Source organism: Hoplias malabaricus, chromosome Y (assembly GCF_029633855.1).
Source record: "Hoplias malabaricus isolate fHopMal1 chromosome Y, fHopMal1.hap1, whole genome shotgun sequence".
NCBI classification, from domain to species: Eukaryota; Metazoa; Chordata; class Actinopteri; order Characiformes; family Erythrinidae; genus Hoplias; species Hoplias malabaricus.
Genome location: NC_089820.1, coordinates 15,589,389 through 15,609,796, shown reverse-complemented (window position 1 = coordinate 15,609,796; position 20,408 = coordinate 15,589,389). Strand labels below are relative to the sequence as shown.

At 38.4% G+C, this 20,408-nt stretch overlaps 1 protein-coding gene across 1 annotated transcript in view; it reads left to right on the top strand.

The window, feature by feature from the left end:
- The window catches only part of LOC136678782 (pappalysin-1-like), an 82,869-nt gene that overhangs the window by 45,450 nt on the left and 17,011 nt on the right, over positions 1-20,408 (top strand). The window contains exons 8-14 of the mRNA XM_066656919.1: positions 1,104-1,232; positions 1,417-1,508; positions 4,684-4,880; positions 9,083-9,190; positions 9,757-9,892; positions 10,227-10,440; positions 11,750-11,918. Of these exons, the coding sequence (XP_066513016.1) occupies positions 1,104-1,232; positions 1,417-1,508; positions 4,684-4,880; positions 9,083-9,190; positions 9,757-9,892; positions 10,227-10,440; positions 11,750-11,918 (1,045 nt within the window). The remainder of the gene's footprint in view (positions 1-1,103; positions 1,233-1,416; positions 1,509-4,683; positions 4,881-9,082; positions 9,191-9,756; positions 9,893-10,226; positions 10,441-11,749; positions 11,919-20,408) is intronic.

Genomic DNA, 20,408 nt, shown 5'->3' with positions numbered 1-20,408 from the left:
TCCCCTGCCTCTGCATTTGATCCTGCCTTCTTCAGGCCTCCACGTTCACTCTCCCTTTCGGTCTCTCTGTTCTTGGAAATTCATTGTGGGGGAGAAGATCAATGGGGGAAAGGAGGAAGAGCAGGGAGGTACGGGGAGGCCGGGGTTATGGAAGAGGGTTAATGGGGGCAGGGAAGCCCACCCGGCAGCTCTGCTGGTGCTTTGTTATGCCAAAGTGAGTTAGGCCGAATGGCCGGGGCTTCTGCTGATCCCAGCGCAGCCTCCCTGAATATGACAGGGGCTTTACTTTGCAGAAATACAGCTGAGTCTAGTTCTTTGTGGACCTAAGGGTTGTATTACTGTCCAGTGTTGGGTTCTCAAAGCTTCTATTGTAATGTACACTTTGTACCTTTCTATAATATCATATTATTTTGTGCCTTTTTTCTTTTAGTTTAATGTATTTCAGTCAGATATTGTTGGCTAATATAGTCAACTTTTCTACATATCATCTTATATCATACATATTGCCACTGTGTTGCAAACATTATCTGAAAAACATACACCACACTTTAAATGATGGTAATAGGCTATGAATTGTCCAGAACGGCTTATGACACCACATTCTTACTTTAGATTTACAATAACGGTTATGTATATATTTTCCATCTCTTATGAAGTTAATATTTCACAGATATGTGCTGTATGCTTGTGTCATAATAGAGCCAATTCAAATTTTCTATACGTTTTTATGTAGAAATGTATGGATTTGACTAATGTTAACTGTTGAAATTTCCATGAAGTAAACAGCTTCTGAAGGAAAAAAAAAAATTTTGTTGCTCAGCTTCAAATATTTGCCCCACAACACATGTATTTTGTCATAACTGTTCTCACCTTCAACCTTTCTGACAGAAGGGAATTAAACAGGAAGTTTATACTTTAGAGTCTATTGTAACACCATCATTGTGGATGAGTAGGCCTGTTTACAGCAATTGTATAGTAATGGTTGCATGTTTTACTTTGGCTGGAGTGTCCCTTTAAATGTAACTTCATAAATTATTTGAAATGAAATGATTTAGAAGGCCACAAAACTGAATGACCTGTCAAACGGTGGATGTACATTGCAGGGATGTAGAGCCTGGGGAGACATACACCTACCATGTGCTGACTGTGTCCAAGAGAGCAGAGAGTGAGCCATCTCCTCCGCTCATACATCAGCTGGGCTCACCCTACTGTGGAGACGGACTTGTCCAAAAGTAAGAAATATTACTCCCATGACAAGAAATTTTTATTTATTTATTTTTTGTCTTTCAGGAAAACATGTTTTCTGTTGGTGAAATCTTTAATACTGATGAGCAAAATGTATGGTAGGCTATATTCATATGTTCATTCTTCTCTCAAGACATTGACTAAGTGTTCCATTTGTTGTGTGTCATTCAGGTATCTAGGAGAGCAGTGTGATGACAAGAACTTTGCCAATGGAGATGGTTGTTCCAACCAGTGCAAAAAAGAGCCTTTGTTTAACTGTGTTGGTATGTTTCACAGTGTAAACCACTAGGTCTGGGACAATAAGCAGTATATATTTTTAGATTTAATTAATATATTACCTCAGTAATTATTTGTCTATTTCTCAGTTTTCACTTTTTAAGTGTCGTCACTCACTTTGAGTTTTCTCTCTTCTCACGAGACACAATAACTTCAAAAACCATCAATGCACCAGAAAGTATCAAAGTCCTATTGTGCTGTCCAATGGATGCTTAGTCAGCCTGTTTTTTTGTAGAATTGTAATGCTAATGTCGCAACTTAATTGCTGAACGTTAGTGATTGGGCCCTCTAAATGACATGATGTGAAATCTCTTCACAAAGACCACTCAGACCAGAGTGCCAGCTACTGTCATTCTACAAAGACTTCCGACTAATCCCATTGCACTGTGCTTAATGCAATTGAATTAATGGGAATTCTAATGAATTCTAAGGCATAGGTTTTTGTATGTCTTTTTACTACTTGCTTTGTTAGTGTTTTCATTCATCTATTTAGACTGGAACATGTGAATGGGACCAAGTGGTAGAAGTGGGCTGAAAATAGAGCACAGACAGAAAGGGACTAGCTAAAGAATACCTTTGAAGTTTCCCCTTGAATGTATATTCAGCTTCCTGAAGGGATGACCTGAGACACCTGTAGAAGTGTCTGCTCTCTGAAGTTACTCAGATGTCACAGCTTAATTAGCAACTGTCCTCAGAAGACCATTGAGTCGCTCACTTGTAAGATGATCAATGGATTTGTCTTTCACAGGTAGTGAAACTCAGCGAACACCCCATTCTTTCCCCAAGAAAATCGTATGTCAGCATTTTACATTCCTGTGCTTGTTAACCGTTGGGGCTGTTGTTTTTTTCTGATGTATCAGAACAGATGAAGCTAGCAAAAGGGAACTCACACCTCTGTAAGGTCACTGTGTGTGGAGAATGGACTAGTGTAGGCTTTCCCTAATGGCCCACATCTCTCTTCAACACATGACCCTTTGTCTATCCTGTTCTTCTGACAGAAGTGCTGAACCATGGTCTGACTGATGGCACCTTCTCTGGGGAACAGTTAGCAGAAGGTGTCTGCCACTTCAACAGGACCCAGGCCATTGTGTCCCCCCTTTTTTATCCATTTTCTTCCATATCCTGCTATTTCAGCAGCTTTCTCTGGAAAGGTCATATATCTTGATTAAATGTTAACTGCATTGAATAATTTAGAGATGATCCTTAACAGTTGGAGGTAGCTGCACTAGTATTACAAGATTCAGCAGACACCAAAAGGACTGTGCAAAAACAGTTTATGACATGACTTCATGTTTCCGCACTTTATCCACTGCTACTTTCCAAGTGGTAAAAAAATGTGGCATGAAGCTAATTCCTCAGCTTTATCGCATCTTGATGTTTTTGTATGACTCAGACTTGTGTTGAACCAGCACCAACGCAAAGCTGACAGGGAGCACAAGTATTTTTGGAGCCCAACCTCTGTCGCTTGCCACAGTACTTTCCAGGGCTGTTTTCCAATGTGTCACATGAGAGGCATTGGTAACACATTGCAAGTTTAACGAAAAAAGGGATTTTTAGCACGGGAAGGGTGGCAATGAGGCACTTTTTTGAATCCCAGTGTCCTGCACGCACCATGGCTTCCTCTGGCTGATTTACATCTGTTGCTGTGGGCCTGAAGATACTGCTTGTTTTTCCTGCCATCCTATTCACTTACATAGTGAACAGCTCTGCCAGGGAAAGGGGTGCTCACATTGATAAGTGGATATCCTGAAAACGTGTTTCCTGGCCACTGATGTAGTTCAGTGGCACTCTGTGGCTCTTGTTGAGAAGCAGGCAGGCGAATACTAGAGCAGGTGACAAAACTTCACTAAGGCTCCAAACACTTCCCTGCAGCCCTGAGAGATGACTGAGTATCAGTCACACATGTCTGCAAGCTTCCTAACACCACAAGGTTCAGGAAAACACTGGAACAGGGCATATCAGCATACCAGACTAGACCCCCACTTTATCCACTTTACCCCCCCTTGCTCTTCATGACATTCCACAATTCCACCAAGGGATTTTTTTTTGCAAACTGGATTTTTTTTATATATTTGCGAGAGCTCTGTCACCAGGTTTGTCCATTTCAGAAATCATTTATTATTTATTATAAGTTGTTCTACTATACTGTTAGCAAAATACAGTGATACAAATTATTAGAGGCCTTTTTTATTTTATTACATGTACATTTATGTATTCTATTCAGAGCAACTTACAGAACTGCAGTTTTGCCTACTTGAATAATATTGTCAAATCCAAAAATACCTTTCCGCTAAGACCTTTTCAAAAACGGGTGATGTCCATAAACATGCATTAATATGCCTTGCATTAATTATTAAATGATAAAAAACATAGTGTGCTATATGTTCACACGAGTCATGAGTAAAATAGTATGTTTTTCTTTGAATTCAAGTGGATTCTGCAGTTGTCTCTAGATTTTGCTCTGTGTTCCCATGTACCTGACTTGACTTACTACTGAGAAGTCTGTAACTCATTTAAAAAAAACTGACTTCTTTAGTAACTAAAGCAAAACATTAACAATTCAGATACAGGTTCTTGGAGTTTGAGAAAATATGACAACGAAATATTACATAGACAATATTGTGCAGCAGTCTTAGGCACCTAAGATAATTACATATATTTAAACTAATGCCTTCTTTGTAAGAGTGGTGCTTGTATAAAGTTATATATATTATCACAGCCAATACAAAAAAATAATACAAAACCAAATAAATATACATTCATTTTTTTCTCTCTATAAAGTAGTAGGGGTGAATGAGTTTGAAGGACAATGTTTTATTCAGATTCTCCTTGATTGCATAAATTTGTTAAATCAACAGCACACATTATTTAAAATCATTAGTTATTAACTGTTAAAACTAGGTATTGGATGATAACCTCAAATAACAAGGAGAGATTTGGAAAAAATTAAACAAAAAAATTCACACACAGAGTATCACACTCACTGGAATAATGGTATTTGGTTTTATTCTAATGTTGGGTGTAATTTGTTGTTTGATAGCCCTTTAAGTCTCATAATCTCTGGTGCCTAAAACTTTGCAAAGTACTGTGTATATATATATATATATAGTTTTCAAATGCTTTTACACACTTTCCTTTTATCTCTCTTGCTATTGATTACAGATGAGCCCAGCTTGTGTTACTTCTATGATGGGGACGGTGTGTGTGAGGATTTTGAGCGGGAGACCAGTGTGAGGGACTGTGGGCTCTACACACCCAGTGGTTTCCTGGACCAGTGGGCCACAGGGGTGGAGGTTTCCACTGAGCACAGGGTGCATTGCCCTGCAGAGGTGGCTGTTGGGTATCCTGCCGTGACAAAGGTGAGAATATAACGCTCACATGTAAGAACTCATGGAACATCACACATTTTAAAAATGTTTTTCAGACACATAAAAATTTCATAGTAAATTATCATAAATTCACATTCATTTTTTATGCAATATTGAAATGTATTCGTTGATATACACCTGAGGTCTTCAAGTGCAGGTCACTGAAGTCCAAACTCGATGCGTAAAAAAAAAAACACATATAGTGTCACATGATACTGTGATATTAAAATGTAGAATTTGGTTGGATTCTGTTTGAACTGTCACACATTCACACACAATGTCACACAATATGGGTATGAGGTTTACTCGCTGAAGTGACATTGAAATGTCTTAAAAAGTAATACATTTCATTTTAGGGATCCTGAGGGATCATCCTGAGTTGTGAAAGCTTTAATAATGGACTCTAAAAAAAGAATTTATTTTCTATGTATTATTTAATACTGGAAGGCCTTTGATAATCTGACTAATAGAATTATTGTGAATATATTTTGCTTAAAAACATAATTTTGCTGTACTGTTTCTTACTATTTTAACAGGAAATGTGCAGATAAATTGCTACAAATGTATGTATTTGTTAGCGGTGTCTGTATAGATGCCTGTTTCACCTGTGTTCCTTAAAAGACTGATTTGTTGTTTATGTAGTGCATTGGTTAAATGCAGTTTGCAGGAGCACACAGGCCACAAAGTGCTGATCTCAGAAACATGCGTAGATTTCATATATTTAGCATGTGTGCTGGGAAATGTCGAGCAACTGAATGCTGATTGAAATTGTAGTACTGTTTGGAGCAAAACAAGCCGACCAGAACTGGCACAAAATCACTTGTATCAGTTCGAATATAGGTGTGTAACTGTCCATCCTGACAGTTTCTTGAAAACAGTGAGACGAGTATTGACTTTTCTCTTCATTGTCTGTACATTCTGGCCTTAACACTGCCCCCTAGCGTACACATGCAAGTGGGTAGAGTAATCTAAAACCAGACTCAAGTGATAGTATAGTTACTTGTGTAAAATAATCATTCAAGTAAAAGTAAATAAAGTTTAATCGGTTAAGCAGAAGAACAAAAGCAGCAGCTCAAAACTACTGAGTACCGAGTATGTTTTAAAACTCCAGTAGAACCTCTTAATCCTTCTAAATATCTCTTACTACTTGATTAAATGTAACTACTTCCTTTTCATGTTTGTGTAAATGTTTATGTCTGAATATGCCTCTTGTGCAAATATCTGCACACAATGCCCATACATGTTCACATATTTGTGCACACATACATTTATTCTGCTTTATAATAATGCATTAATTCTGTAACATTATTCCTGTTCATGACAATAGATCTAACTAAGTTTATGTGTAGACTCTGACAACAATTAGTTGTTGAATAAATACTGTTAAAATCCCACACACATTTAAATTAACTGTAGAACACAGGCTTTTTCAAAACCGGTGCCTTAAAGTTGTGGTTTGTTTTTTTCTCTAGAGATTTCAGTATGAAATATTTTTAATTGTACACACTTTTTGGCCAAGTTTTAACTCTCCTCCCTTTTATGCTGTTTGTAGAGCAAATAGCCCATGCACACAAAATTGTCTCCTCTCCCAAATTAATCATGTCAGAAAACCATTCCAATCCTGCTGTGCAAAACCTTAGGATTTATAGCATGGAGTCAAAGAGACATTTTTCACAGAAGATATTTGAACCTCATTGTTACTAAGGAATTCATTTTCTCGATTTTTAGTTGTTGTGTAAGGTGTTGTATAAACTGTCTCAAGAGTGTATTCCCTTCTGTGTATTACTTTAGTGATATTTTGAATATTAAAATGCAATAATATTAAAAATACTAAGTAAATGATATTGTCCTATAACAGAATATAGCACAAAAATATGGTTATTAGATATAAAAAATATATATTTAACACATTTCTATAATGTTTTCTACTCATTCTGGAGGTCTCCAGGCTACTTTTCTTAAGATGCAGTCAAGCTTTTCAGAACTACAACATGCTTGCTTCTCTTCAAGTTCTGAAACACTTTCGAAATGTCTTGATCTGCCATTCATAGATTCGTAAACAAAGGATTATATCCTGGAAGCAACAATCAGTGGCAGCAAAGTGCCAGTTTGCCTGGGTTTGCATTGATTGTGGACAGTGGTATCAAAACCTCAAGTATTTTGGCTCACAGTGAAGCAGAATACTTGTACTTGAAAAATGAGGCATCAAAAAGGCGTAGGCTTTGAGAATCAATGGGAATATTCCAGAAAATGAATGGAAACAGAAATGGCTTGACAAATGCCTGCTTGTGGTTTCAAGTGGAGCAGGCATTAGCCTGTGATTGATGCTGGAGTTCTATCAGGATGAGTAATCATATATAGGGTGTTATTGTGTGCAGCAGCAGCATCTAGAGTTGCAGTGCTGAGTGTAAGGCAGAGGAATTCATGAATCAATGTGAGGACTAAGAAGGTGGGGGGGTACACAGAGGCTAGTACTGTATGTTATGCTAAAGAAGAGGCACTCCTCACAGGATAGAGGTATTGCTCCCAGTAGACGTGCACAACTTTCTCCCATTCCTGTCATTGCTAAATATTTCACTGTTGCGTTTTGCTGCTCTGGAAAAATTTAGATGGAAAAAATATCTTATAGAGTTCTGTTGGTCCAATTAAGAGTTCAAAACAAACAAAAGTCATGGAAGAGTTTTATTTCAAGCTACATTTCAGAATATCATATGTTAGTATCACAAATTTGTGTTTGCTTAGTTTATTAGATTGTGATAGAGTGTCGTGTCTGCTTTAAGTAATTGGCCTGATTGTGCAGAATGCTTATGAACAGTAGAGCTGGAACTGCGAGAAAAATGGGTGGGGGAAAACAGGGGCAATGTATAGGCCAGACATTCACTTACCAGCGTGACTCTATTGCTGACAGGGCATAAAATTCCCGCTATAAACTACTCCAAAAATTCTGGGGACATCCATTGTGCAGAGACAGCAGACAGGCCAGCCATTCCCACTGCTGTGGTGGAGTGCTTCTGAGCTCCTGTTACACATGCACGCACACACACACACACACACACACACACACACATACACACAGTATGCATAATTAGTGCCATTGACGGTCTTGGGCAGCAGGCGGCTCTCCAGTGTCACCTAGCGTCGCAGTGCTGTCACCCCACACTTGGGTTCAGGGGGTTCAAAACAAGAGTGGTCTGAAAGCTTATGTACAATAATCGGCGTGCTGCTTGCAATTGTCATTGGAATTGAATAAGTCAGAGTGACTGGATCGTTTTAGGGCTGCAGCTTCATGTTTATTGAGTCCAACTTGTATGGTCTGGGCAATTTGGACGTTTGAGTGTTTATTCAAAACCTTTGGCTTTAAAACACACCACAAGTATTTAGGAGGTCTTAGTTGCATTACAGCTTTAACATTGCTTAATGGTACCCAATCTAGTACCTCAAACAGATACTCAGACATCTGAAACATTCCTTTTTGAGATCTAGATTTTGATTTCCTAGATTAGCATTCTCAATCAGAGATGTTGGATATATAAAGCCCCTGGGGTCCGTCTGCCCGTCCCCTCCATTTTGCTGCCTTTCTTTATGATCTGGAGCAGCAGTCTGACCTTGCCAGGGTTCTGCTTAATTGTGAGCCTCCAGATGTTCTAAATTACATTCTGATACAGAAATGCAGACTGGCTGACCTCCATCATTACTGACATCCACTGTGCACTCCTTCAGGTACTGTGTTTATAATTCACTTTAACATGTCCTCTAATGTAGAAAATTGGAAGGCTTTATTCTTCTTCTGTTACTTGTTGAGGTTGTTTAATTAAAGCCAGAAGTTTTCACAGAAATGGCTATAGGCTGCTGATCAAGCTCCATTCCTTTACCTCATCCTAGCAAATGCCTTTCTTCTGTTTATTTATTCAACAATATTGGTTGATTTGTTGTGGGCGTGTTTGTGGGTAGAAATCTATTGTGAGTGAGAACTTCATTCAAAACTCCTAACATCTTCACGGAAAGATGCTGAAAATATGAGGCTGATTGTGAATAACCCTTAAAGATTTTTAAGTTAAAATGTGTAACTCTGAATGAGAGCTGACTGCAACGAGAATTGTATGATGTTATGATGGACACCTAAATGTTTTTGTAAATTGGACTTTATGCAGAATGTTCTGATGCAGTGTATGTGTTTGTGTGTGTGATCTCAGAGTTGTCAGTCAAAGGTGTTTGATCTATCTGATGGAGTATCGCAGTATGCCTGGTTTCCATGTGAGGAAGCACAGCTGCACAGTAGGATCCACAAGTATTGGCTAAAGGTAAGAAATTACAATGAGTTATGTTGAGGACACACACACACACACGCGCATACACGCCTTACTGGTATTAGACACTTTACCAATCAATAACCAGAAGAGCTAAAATGCATGTATGCACACATTGGTCATGAAATGTATCTTTCGTGTAGAATCTGATCTTTCTTTGAGCTTCCATATTGTGTATCACTGCATAAAATATTCACGTGTTCTGTTATTATTATTCTATGCACTGTGATTTAGTTGTATATAAGCACTTGCTTTTAATTTGTCAGAAGAAAAATATCTCTAAATGTATTATTCATATTTATACCAAATCAATAGGTGTTTAATTTTTTTCAGCCTTAATGTGTTAAACAGTCTGGTCCCTGTCCCAGTTCATCTTCACTGTTTAATTGATACATATACAACTTTGCTTCCACATCACAGTCTTCAGCTGAAATTCCTGACCTGGATTTGACTTGGCTGGGCTGTTTTAGAAAAAAAAAAGACAAATGCATTTACAGGTTGTAATTTAGTTATTATTTCAATTTTTTGTAACTATTTGCTGTCTAATCTCATTTTTTAAGGCATACTATGCCCACCCCATGGTTGCTGCTGCAGTCATCATCCACCTAGCTGCAGACGGGACTGCCTACAGTGACCAGACCCAAGCCAACGTCACTGTTCATCTAGTGGACACCAAGGAACAAATCCACAACCTTGGTCTGTCTGGCTTCAAACATGCTCTTACTACAGACATGCTTGGAAAGAAGAACAGATTTGTAATGCAATAACGGCAAAAAAATGTATTCACTGTCAGTGTGTTCACATGTGTTGAAAGCCTATGCAACACAAGTCAAGGTTAAAGTCATTAATTGGTAACTGTGCTTTTTAAATATCTTGCTCAAGTAAAAAGTTGTCTTCATTTTATTTAACATTTTTAATGCTGAGACTTAAGAACCACTGATTTGATGCACCACCATTTTCTACCATACATTAGACAATACTTCAAATGCTTTGAGATAGATATTTACACTGTACTTCTTAAACCTTTTAGGCGAATGGCGGCTGAGTTGCAGGAACAATCCTTTGGTGATTCCTGTGAGTCATGATCTTAGCATGGCCTTCTACAGGACAAAGGCCATTGTGGTCAGCTTCCGATCAGCCTTGGTGGCCATCTCAGGTGTAGGTCTGCGTTCGTTCCAGTACTTTGACCCAATCACGATCAGCGGCTGCCAGAGCAATGAAATCTACAACCCCATGGGCCAAAGGTGAGATTTTGACTTCAACAGAAAAAATTTTAGCTTGAAGCAAAGGCATTTGGTGTCATGAAAAATGTTATGCCTAAGGAACCACTAAGGTTGCAATATTAGCTACACATACTGTAAATGATGAACAGTTTAGGATTTTAAATCATTTTCCGTATGAAATCATTTTTACTGTGTTTATCTGAACCATTCCAATTTTGTGAAAAAGCTTTGTTGCAACATTAAATAAACAGCGATGTTTAAACCTAAACAACACATTTTAAGTTGTTTATTTCTGAAGCTCAATTTTCACTAATGTTTATTTGAAGTTGCCTTCTAGTTTTCTTCATTTTGTTGTCAACTGCTTTATGAAATACCTGCATATTCTCAATCTGTTAGGCCTATATGTTTATATAAATAGTGTAGAAATACACAGTTCCTAATGAAAGCAAAACATTATTTAAACTACAAATGAAAAGTTTTAAACGGTATAGGTTTCAAGTTATTTGAAGGAAGCTATCAAATATTAAGAACTGGATACCCATCTTAACAGTCATTAATAATCAGCTAAAACACAGAGAGGTAGGGCAACATTGACTTGTTTAAGTAATGAACCAACACCAATCTGTGCTGATAAACTTGCCAAATACTTACCTTATATTGTCTTCTCCATCAGTCAGCATTAAGCCTGTGAGCTGCCTCACATATTTGTTAATACGTTTAACCATTTGACCACCAAGTTTAATGAATTAACCACTAACAGAATGCCTTTTTAAACATTAATAATAATATGATGCACTTTAACATCAGGTCACTTTTGCCCTTTCTTTCTATGTGTTACAAATGATTTGTAAGGTGTTCAGACACTAATTGATAACCATAACATAAACATGTTTGAAACTATTTATAAAGATAGTCTTATATTAAAGTGGACAAAGAATTATCTTTTTTTTCTGTAAGTGTCATCAATAATGAACTGAGATGTTGATTATTTCATAATGATTTAGAAAACTTTATAGAACTTGGGGTTACAATAAATAAATTATTACAATAACAATTTCATCCTGAATACTGTTCAAAATTGGGAATCGAAACTTGACACAGAACATGTATCAATGAACAGCCGTGAATAAATAATAATATTACTTAATTAACTAATTTAAGAACTTGACCTATGGACTACTTCAGTATTTCACCCCACGCAAGGGGTAGAATAGTCACAGTGTCACTAGCCTGTAGTTTACACTGGTTTTAGCTACTCATGTAGAATGATTAGTCTGTTTGGTTGGACCTAATTGCATTTATTAATTGATGTTGATACTTTTTTTCTCAGTTGTGTGCATTACTCGTGTGATGCCATTGACTGCCAGAAACCTCTGGTGCATAACGCAGAGATGAGGTGCAGCAGTCCGGGCTACTTCAACGGTGTACGCTGCACCATCACCTGCAACCGTGGATACACCCTCAAAATCCACAGGGACGATGACATCATCAAAACACAGGTGCTGCTCTCACTCTTGGTTCTATCACCAGGTGGAATATGAGTGTGTGTGTGTGTGTGTGTGTGTGTGTGTGTTTGTGGCTGTGCGCCTACTTTTAAATCTTGCCCCAGATTCTTCCAAAACATAATTTTGTCCAGCTTTCATACAGTAGCACGCACACACACACGTTACACCTACGCCACAGTAACCATGTCCTCATGCTTTCATGCTTTACGTGCTTATGGAGCAATCAGTAGTAACGTTTTATGGCTCTCGTAGGTTGGGTGAAGCGAGCTGTCAGAAAGGGAAGCAGCACTCCCCTCATCTGGAGCTCAAACTTTAGGGCTCCAAGCTGCTGCTGCTGCTGACTTCTCCCTAGTTTTATGTCTTTCTTCCTTAACCACTTTGTTTGAGGAGTCTGAAACCATGGGAACAGTCCATGTGGCTCAAATAAAAGCAAGGTTTTCCTTTCAGGGAGCAAAAGAGAGAGGGGAGAGAAGGAGGATATATGCAGGTTTAGCCAAGTTTTAGAAAAGGAATGAGAGATTTCCATAGCATCTACTCTCTCCTCCCTTATTTCAATCCTAATATATATTTTACAGTGGGCCACAACTATAGATATTATGGTCTTATTAGTGTAGGTAATATTAGTAATTTGAATGTAATATGTCACATAGTTATTATGGTCTATTTCTACAACTTATATTAATAAAAAATAACAGCAACAACAACAACAACAATAATAATAATTATTATTATTATTATTAACCCTATGAAGGACTGGCGCCCCCTCCAGTGTGTGTTCCCGGCTTGTGCCCAGGGATTCCGGGTAGGCTCTGGACCCACTGCAGGCAGACAAAGAATGAATTATTATTATTAACCACATTTTAAGGTTGAGCACAAAGTAAATATTTCAGTCATGCAGCTTGCTCTTTTCCCTCCCAGTCTTGTTACATCTATTTAATTCAGTGTAAGGAATGTGATATATGAAAGTCAAACATGAACAGGAAGTCACTCAGTCATGTTTTACTGCAGCACTGATTAAGCACAGCAATAATAGTAAGGGGCTTATTGGGGGAAAAATTAAAGCCTCATGCATATTTATATAGTAATAGAGTCTAGGTAGCACATAGAGAGCTCAGTTGCATTTGCAGTTTGATTTACATGCTATTTTGTCAGACTAAATTCATACTTTTTGCAAGCAACTTGCACTTTTTTCAGTTTTTGATGATAAAAGATGCTGAAAGTTATTAAGTTTTGATAAGCATTTTTTACAGCAGAAGTATACTGTCAGTGTGGTATGAGAAATAACTTGTGAGAAGTGGTATTTGAAGCAATTTAAGCCTTGGAGGGACCTTGAAAGGTAATCTTTGTTAGAATAAGGACGGTCAGAATGCATTTAGTGTGTGTGTGTGTGTCTGCTTCTGCTGCTGTGCTCTCTGAGGGTCTGCAGATCAATGGCACTGCAGCGAGCTGATTACCCCACACCTTCCACACTAAAGACCAATGGTAGCAGCCACTGTAGATAAAGCCATTACTGTTAGTGAGAGTGTTGGCAGAACTTTAAGTCTACGAGCCTTTAGCACGCCATCCATTCCTGCCCATTCACAAAAGCTGCCTGAGTATGTTGCTGCGTATTATCCAGGACAGGGTTCCTCTGTGGCTTCCTGCACCTGCTGTCCAGAGAAAGTAACACAGCTGAAGGCTGTAAATAGTATAGAGAAGAGTAGTGTAAAAACATGTTTGGTGTGTTTTGCAAAAACGCGAGCACTCCACTGTATGTAGGTGTTTGGGTTGGTTGCTGCCAGAGACCGCTGTCCGCTCAGAGGTTTGGCTTCTGTACAGCAGTTATTACGCATTTGGAGAGAGGAGAGAAAGGCAGCAGACAGATTTTCTTGACTTTTTGGGAGGCCTTGGTTTATATAACAGCAGGGCTTTGGGGGCCAGCACTGGGGGGCTGCAAGGGCCCTTACAGGGGAAGATGTCTGGTCTGGTTATGTAAGGGGAGAGTGTTTTAATGAAGTCTGAAGCTTCTTCTACACTAACTACACACAGAAATAAAAGGGGAGCAGTGCATTTGTAAGGCCATTTTTGGTTCCCTGAAGGACCTCGGACTGTATAGCACTGTGCAAAATTCAGAGACCAACCTTTGTTGATTAGTCAAAACAGTTTAAATATGTGAAGCTATTCCCTTTAATATTTCTAGGGAGATTTGATGTTAGACATTTTCAACAAGTGAAAATAAAAACAAAACTGGAGTTGAAAAAAATCTAAAAGATCGAACAACAATGGAATCCCTAACAAACATGCAAGACCAAGCGGATTGTTGTTGAGAGGAGAAAACCATGTTCTAATCTTGCTTCAAATCTGCTCAAACCCACAGGCATTTATGCCGATGTCTCCACTGTGAGAACTCAGAGGAATGGGTCTCATAGTCTTCAAAAAGCTGTTACTAAAAAGCAGATAAATAAAATACAAAAAATAAAAATATTTCCAAAGGAAACAAGTCTATTGGTGTTTCCACAACAATGACTGACCACAACATGAGTCCAGACCTCAACATCACTGAATATGTTTGGAATTACTTGGATTGTGAGAAACAGAAAATGCAGCCATCTTCTAAGAATTTGAACACTGGATCTGTCTATTACAGTTGTAACAGAGTTGCAAACCCTACATTAAAGAGAGAGTGAAAACACTAAGTAATCTCTTAATTAAATGTGTGAAGAATCAATTTCACACTTCATAATGTAAATGTTCTGCTTCAATTATTATTATTTATTTAAATATTTAGCTAGAAACACATGTACAGGCCAGGAACAGTTTCAGACATTTTTAAAGATTTTTTTTCCTACTGCATTAGCTCCTTTCCTGCACCATGCCATGTTACAACAATTTAGCAACAGCTGCACAATGCTGTGCCTTCACGGCCACTAATGACTTCTGAGTAAGCATGGCCTGTGTGTGAACGCATGCTTGTTTGCTCGACATAGGTGAGCTCTGCATATTTTGATCAGATGCCCTACATTTGAACTCACCTGAAGGAACTCGCTTACCCTGCCAGGAACTTGTTGCAGAGAATTGGTAACAGAGAGACAGAGGGAGAGAAAGGAGGAGAGCGGGAGTGCAATGGTCTGATGGATGACGTCAATACGAGGGTGCCCGTGGGTTTGTATGGAAGGGAAAGTGCTGATCCCAGCACAGCAATTACTGCTTATCCACCGTCTCCAGAGAGTACTAACGTCTGCTTCTAAAAGGCGCAGTCAGTGAGAAATTAGCCATTTCACCATTAACCTCTTACTATATTGGAACTCAGGACGTTCCAAAATTCCAGAAAAAAAAAGTGAGTACTTAGAAACTGCACAACAGTTAGTGAGACATAGCTCTGTCTGAATGTGGAGAGAGAGGCTGGGACTGAGTGATGTGCGTGTGAGTTTTTTTTTGTTTGTTTGTTTGTTTGTTTTTTTGTCCTGCTTGTACCTGTGGTGGTGTGGTGGCTCATCACAACGGACACAGTGTCTTCGGTAGCCTCTGCTTCCTGGTTGTGCAGTGCTTGTTTTTGCCAGGGTGTTATTGAAAGCAGAGCATGTCCCAAAATCACCATTAGACAAACAACAACATTGCAGCAGGCCAGAAAGGCAAATGGAGAGTGGAAGGTCTACTACTTTTTCTTCATCATCTTCTTTTTGTTTTGTTTTGTGTGTGTGAGTGTTTCCATGCTTTAGTACTTGTGTGCATGTGTTTACAAATGTCTTCCTGCAGGCATGCCATGCATGCACATTAAAGGTAAAATCAAGTCAATGCAAAGTCTATTTGTCACTTACATATTTATACACAATTGAACTACCAGTGAAATGCTTTGATGACAGCTTACTCACACTAAAAAAAAGAGCAAAGTAAAAGAAAGTCAAATACAGAACAATTTATTTAATAAGAGATTAAATAAATTGTATTCCCAGTGCATTCTTACTTGTAAATGCTTGGATGAACAGTATTGCCAGAGACCTCCCTCAAACAAAACAGAAATTATGTTTACAATAAAACAGAGATTGTTTTTCCCCCATATTTTCTGGTGTCCATGCTCTACAGTTTGTATGATTTTCAGGAGATGTGCTTTAATTTTCTGCAAGAGTTTTTTTTCCTACCTTCGAATCTCATACTGTGAGGTTGGTTGCATTTTCAGCTTTTCACTATCAATAACTCTCACTTGTTTAGTTTGAAAATATTTAGTTTTTTATCTATTCCCTTTTCTCAGTAGCAATATTTTTTACCCGTGTGTGTTTCCTCCGGGTGCTCTGGTTTCTACCCACAGTCCAAAAACACATGTTGCTAGGTGGATTTGCGACTCACGAAAGTGACCATGAGTCTGAGGGTGTGTTGATCTGTGAAGGACTGGCGCCCCCTCCAGGGTGTGTTCCCCCCTTGCGCCCAGTGATTCCGGGTAGACACCGGACCCACCTCCCTGAACTGGAGAAGCAGTTACAGACAACGAATGACTGAATATTTTTTACAACTACACATCATTTCAGACTCGTAACTCTAAGTTATCTTCTCAGAGTGGAAGGATAGACAGAAACACCTGTGACATTTGATTTTTCAAATCTGAAGCATGATTGAAGCTAGGTTTTACTTTTCTCTAAGTAGTATGCAAATATGTGTTTTAAGTTCTCAGGGTGCGTGTGTGTGTGTGTTTGTCTATGTGTGTTTATTCATGCATTGCATTCATACGTACCTGTGCACATGCATGTGTGTACATGTGACTGTCTATGTGTGCATGTCCCTGTGCGTGTCCTGTGCATGCTTGCATGTCCGTGTGCCTGAGCACACAGTGGTACATGAGCATTTCAATGGTTTTTTTGCAAACATGCAAGGAGAAAAAGGCTCAGGGTGGGATGCAAATGAAGGAAAGACAGCAGTAGGGGCATCTGTGTTGAATTAGGCACAGTAGTCAGTGGTAGTTAAATTCTCAGAGGAGGAGGAATCAGAAGCTGTAAATTTTTAAAAGAAGGAAACTCCTTGCACGCAGACACCCATGCCGTGCTTTACACACACACACACACACACACACACACACACACACACACACCAACACCCCAGCCCACCCTCTACACAGATGGGATGCCAGTTCCCTTCTTGTGACAAGCTGCTCGCGAGCCATTTCTCTGAGTGAAGAGAGAAGGAGGAGGCAGTCAGTGACAGCCTGTTGAGCTGCTAGGTCTAATTCGAGACTGTGTGTGTGTCATTATTTGCATTGTGCATGTATGCATTTGTGTGTCTGTGTTTGTGTATGTTAATTGCAAAAGGTTGTCTGCTGTTTAAACAGCCCCCTTGTTGTGTGTGTGTGTGCGTGTGTGTGTGTGTGTCTGTCTGTCTCCTGCCCAACCACAACTGTTTTTGTTTGCTTTTTTTGGTCCCACTCTTCTCCAGCTTAGCTCCCTACACCTCTCGCTCGGGTCGTTTATTTAATAGCTGATGTGCTGAGGCTTGTAAGGCAGTCTTCTGAAATGATACTGAACTGAAATGGAATTAAAAGCACGGTCAACACATAACTAGTCAGTGGATTTTTGTAAATGCAGTTACTATTAAGGACGTGTGATATTGGAATGACATTGTGGTCTGCAGATTATAAAAAAGTGCACTTCACTGAAATTATACACAAGATGTAACATATCCTATGCCAGTCATAGAAGTAAAAAATTAACTGAGCAGTGCACTCTAGTTTTCTGTGAGCACTACACAATGTTGTTAGTGTAAAATAACAGATACAAACACTCAAGATATCAACATATGTATGTAAACTCTGCACACCAGAGTTTTTATTAGCAAGCTTTTGCTTAAACAAATAAACTGCTTAATATTCACTAAAATTTTAAATCTATATTTGATATTAAATTAAGTTATATTTAATTAATTTTACTGCATTTGTAAATTGAGAAATTGAACATTTCTCTTTAAGGCTAATGTTTTAAAGCTTTGTATAGATTGAATAGATTATTTAATAGAAGTTTTATATGTACTTTTATGGATTATTCATGTATCATTACTAATAGAAAATTATTATTGGGATAGAAGGATTTTGGAGCAGGAAACTTTGTAGTGTTGTGTTTCCTCTTGGCAGATTTATTAGCAGTAATACTGTCTATTGGAAGAGAGAGAGAGAGAGAGAGAGAGAGAGAGAGAGAGATAGAGAGAGAGAGAGAGAGAGAGAGAGAGAGAGAGGATCTTTCTGCCAAATCATTACTGAATGGGTCTGTGGATGGTTGTTCTATTATTATCATGTAATTTGTCCAGTGTAAGGATGATAAGGCATAAGACGTTTTCAGGTTTGTTTGTTGTTTCAAAGATCCACCCAAAATACAGAGTGTTCACGCTCTACCACCGGTGAGCTGTTTTCAATAAGAGACCTTGGCCGAGAGGAGGAACAGGCAAAGAAAGAGGGCAAGTTTTGTAACTGTGTCTGGATTGCATTTCAACTGTTTCCTGCTGTTTTGTTCAGTTTTAGGTGCTGGTATATTTCCTTAGAGGGTACAGAACATTAGATAAGCATTGGATTCCAAAGCCTTGCTGCATTCCAGACTGCCTTAAATCTGCCATTTGAGAGAGAGAGAGAGAGAGAGAGAGAGAGAGAGAGAGAGAGAGAGAGAGAGAGAGAGAACTTATAGTCAAAACACAACAAAAAACAGAGCTCTCTTCAGTGTTTAGTTTCATGGATGTGAGTAAAAGAACATTTGCCACAATAATCTATGCCTCGCCAGCAAAAACTGTTTGGCTTCACAGAAACTGGTTCAGCAAACATCTCTGACATCTTTTTTTATGGCCGGTCTTTTGGCGCTTGTCATAAACAAATTAAGAGATCTGTGGAGGAGAGCGTGTATTATTCTGTGTTTCATTGAAACAGGCTGGCCCCTGAGCACACACACGGCGGCCAGCCAAACCTCCAAGGATGGTTCACGTTAAACTAGACGTTTTTTGTCTAATGCTTGATACCACACAAAACAATAAGACAATCCCATAAAAACCACATTTTAAAACCCAGGAAGCTCACAAGAGTTTTCTTGGCTTAAAGTTTCAAATTTGCTATCATGAACTAAATTTATTAGCATTTTTATGTGTCTCCTTAAACAGCTATTTAAAGATTCATTGACAGTTTGCTTTATGTGTTTCTTTTACAGTGAGTAGCTACTGAACAATAATTCTTTCTTAGTTGTTTTTTGAAGGTTTTCAGACTGCACGAAACCCATTAGGGAGTACTGACAACACAGAACAATCAAAAGGCGTCTTCATTTTCTTAAGGGTTAGCTGTGAGTGTATCTAATGATAAGTACCAACAGTGTAGTAACTGTCAGCCAGCTGTGCCAGAAAGCTACAGTTTCAATATTTGAACACAAAATTAACCTGCTATTGCTAGCAAGAAAAAGCTTGAGCTATAAATAGCTGCTGTATTATATATCAAGATTTGGATCTGTGAAGGACTGCAACCAGTAATCTTTCGTTCCATTACAGTTATAAATTGAGGCCTTGTTATTTTGTCCAATTGGTCAGCACGTCAAAAATGATCATGACATAAACTACATGACTCGCTCTGTATAAAGCTCACATTAAATATGAGATTTGACAACAGCAAGCAAAACACTCTGGAACAAGAATAAAAAACTTCAGATCTGTTATTCACTTATTAATGTAACATATCAATCTGCAACAATATGCAAATTTCACCATTACTAAGTCTGTATAAATATGCCATTTCACATTTCCTGGTTAGAATACTAGGAAAGTCTCCATCTGACAACATATTTTTAGCTGGATGGAAATTTTGAAGAGTCTATTTTTGAAGAGTGTATATTTAAGGCATTTTTTGGAACTGTAAAAACTTTTTTTGTATCTTATGTATCTCCAAAATTGTAACTTAATGGGATAAGGAAAAGACCTTCTAGACTTTCAATGGAAGACAATGTAAAAAGTTGTTTGGCCATGGAAAACCAGCAGTTCTCCATCCCACCCCCTTTGGGGATCTGTTTCCTAGTCTCAGTTTTAGAGTTATGGGTTCTTGATAGCTACACGTCCTTTAAGACCCAGAGCATTTGTTGTTATCTCTCAGTATCATTTAAATGTGTAGTCAAAAGACACTTTTTATAAAATTTAGAAGATGGAGATTCCTCACCATTTGCTAGCTTTCCAGTCTGTTTGTGTGCTGGAAACTGGCCTAATATTTTTATCCTGGTGTCTGTAAGTATGTAAAAAGCAACCTGTCTTGTTCTGGTATGCTAGGTTTCTATCTTTCTGCTCATGGGTGGCAAAAACCTCCTGTCATTTTTAGACAACGGAGAGAACTCCAAACATTCAAAAGCATGAACTGAGATGAGAATACTCTATTCCTGCTCCATAGGTTGGTAATATTGACTTATTTCTCCTGTTTTGGATTATTAAAGGTGGAAATGTCTTCAAACTTGGGAGACAGCTGACTGCTTTACTGCAAAGTGCTACAAAACTTAACAACTCGAGTTATTAATG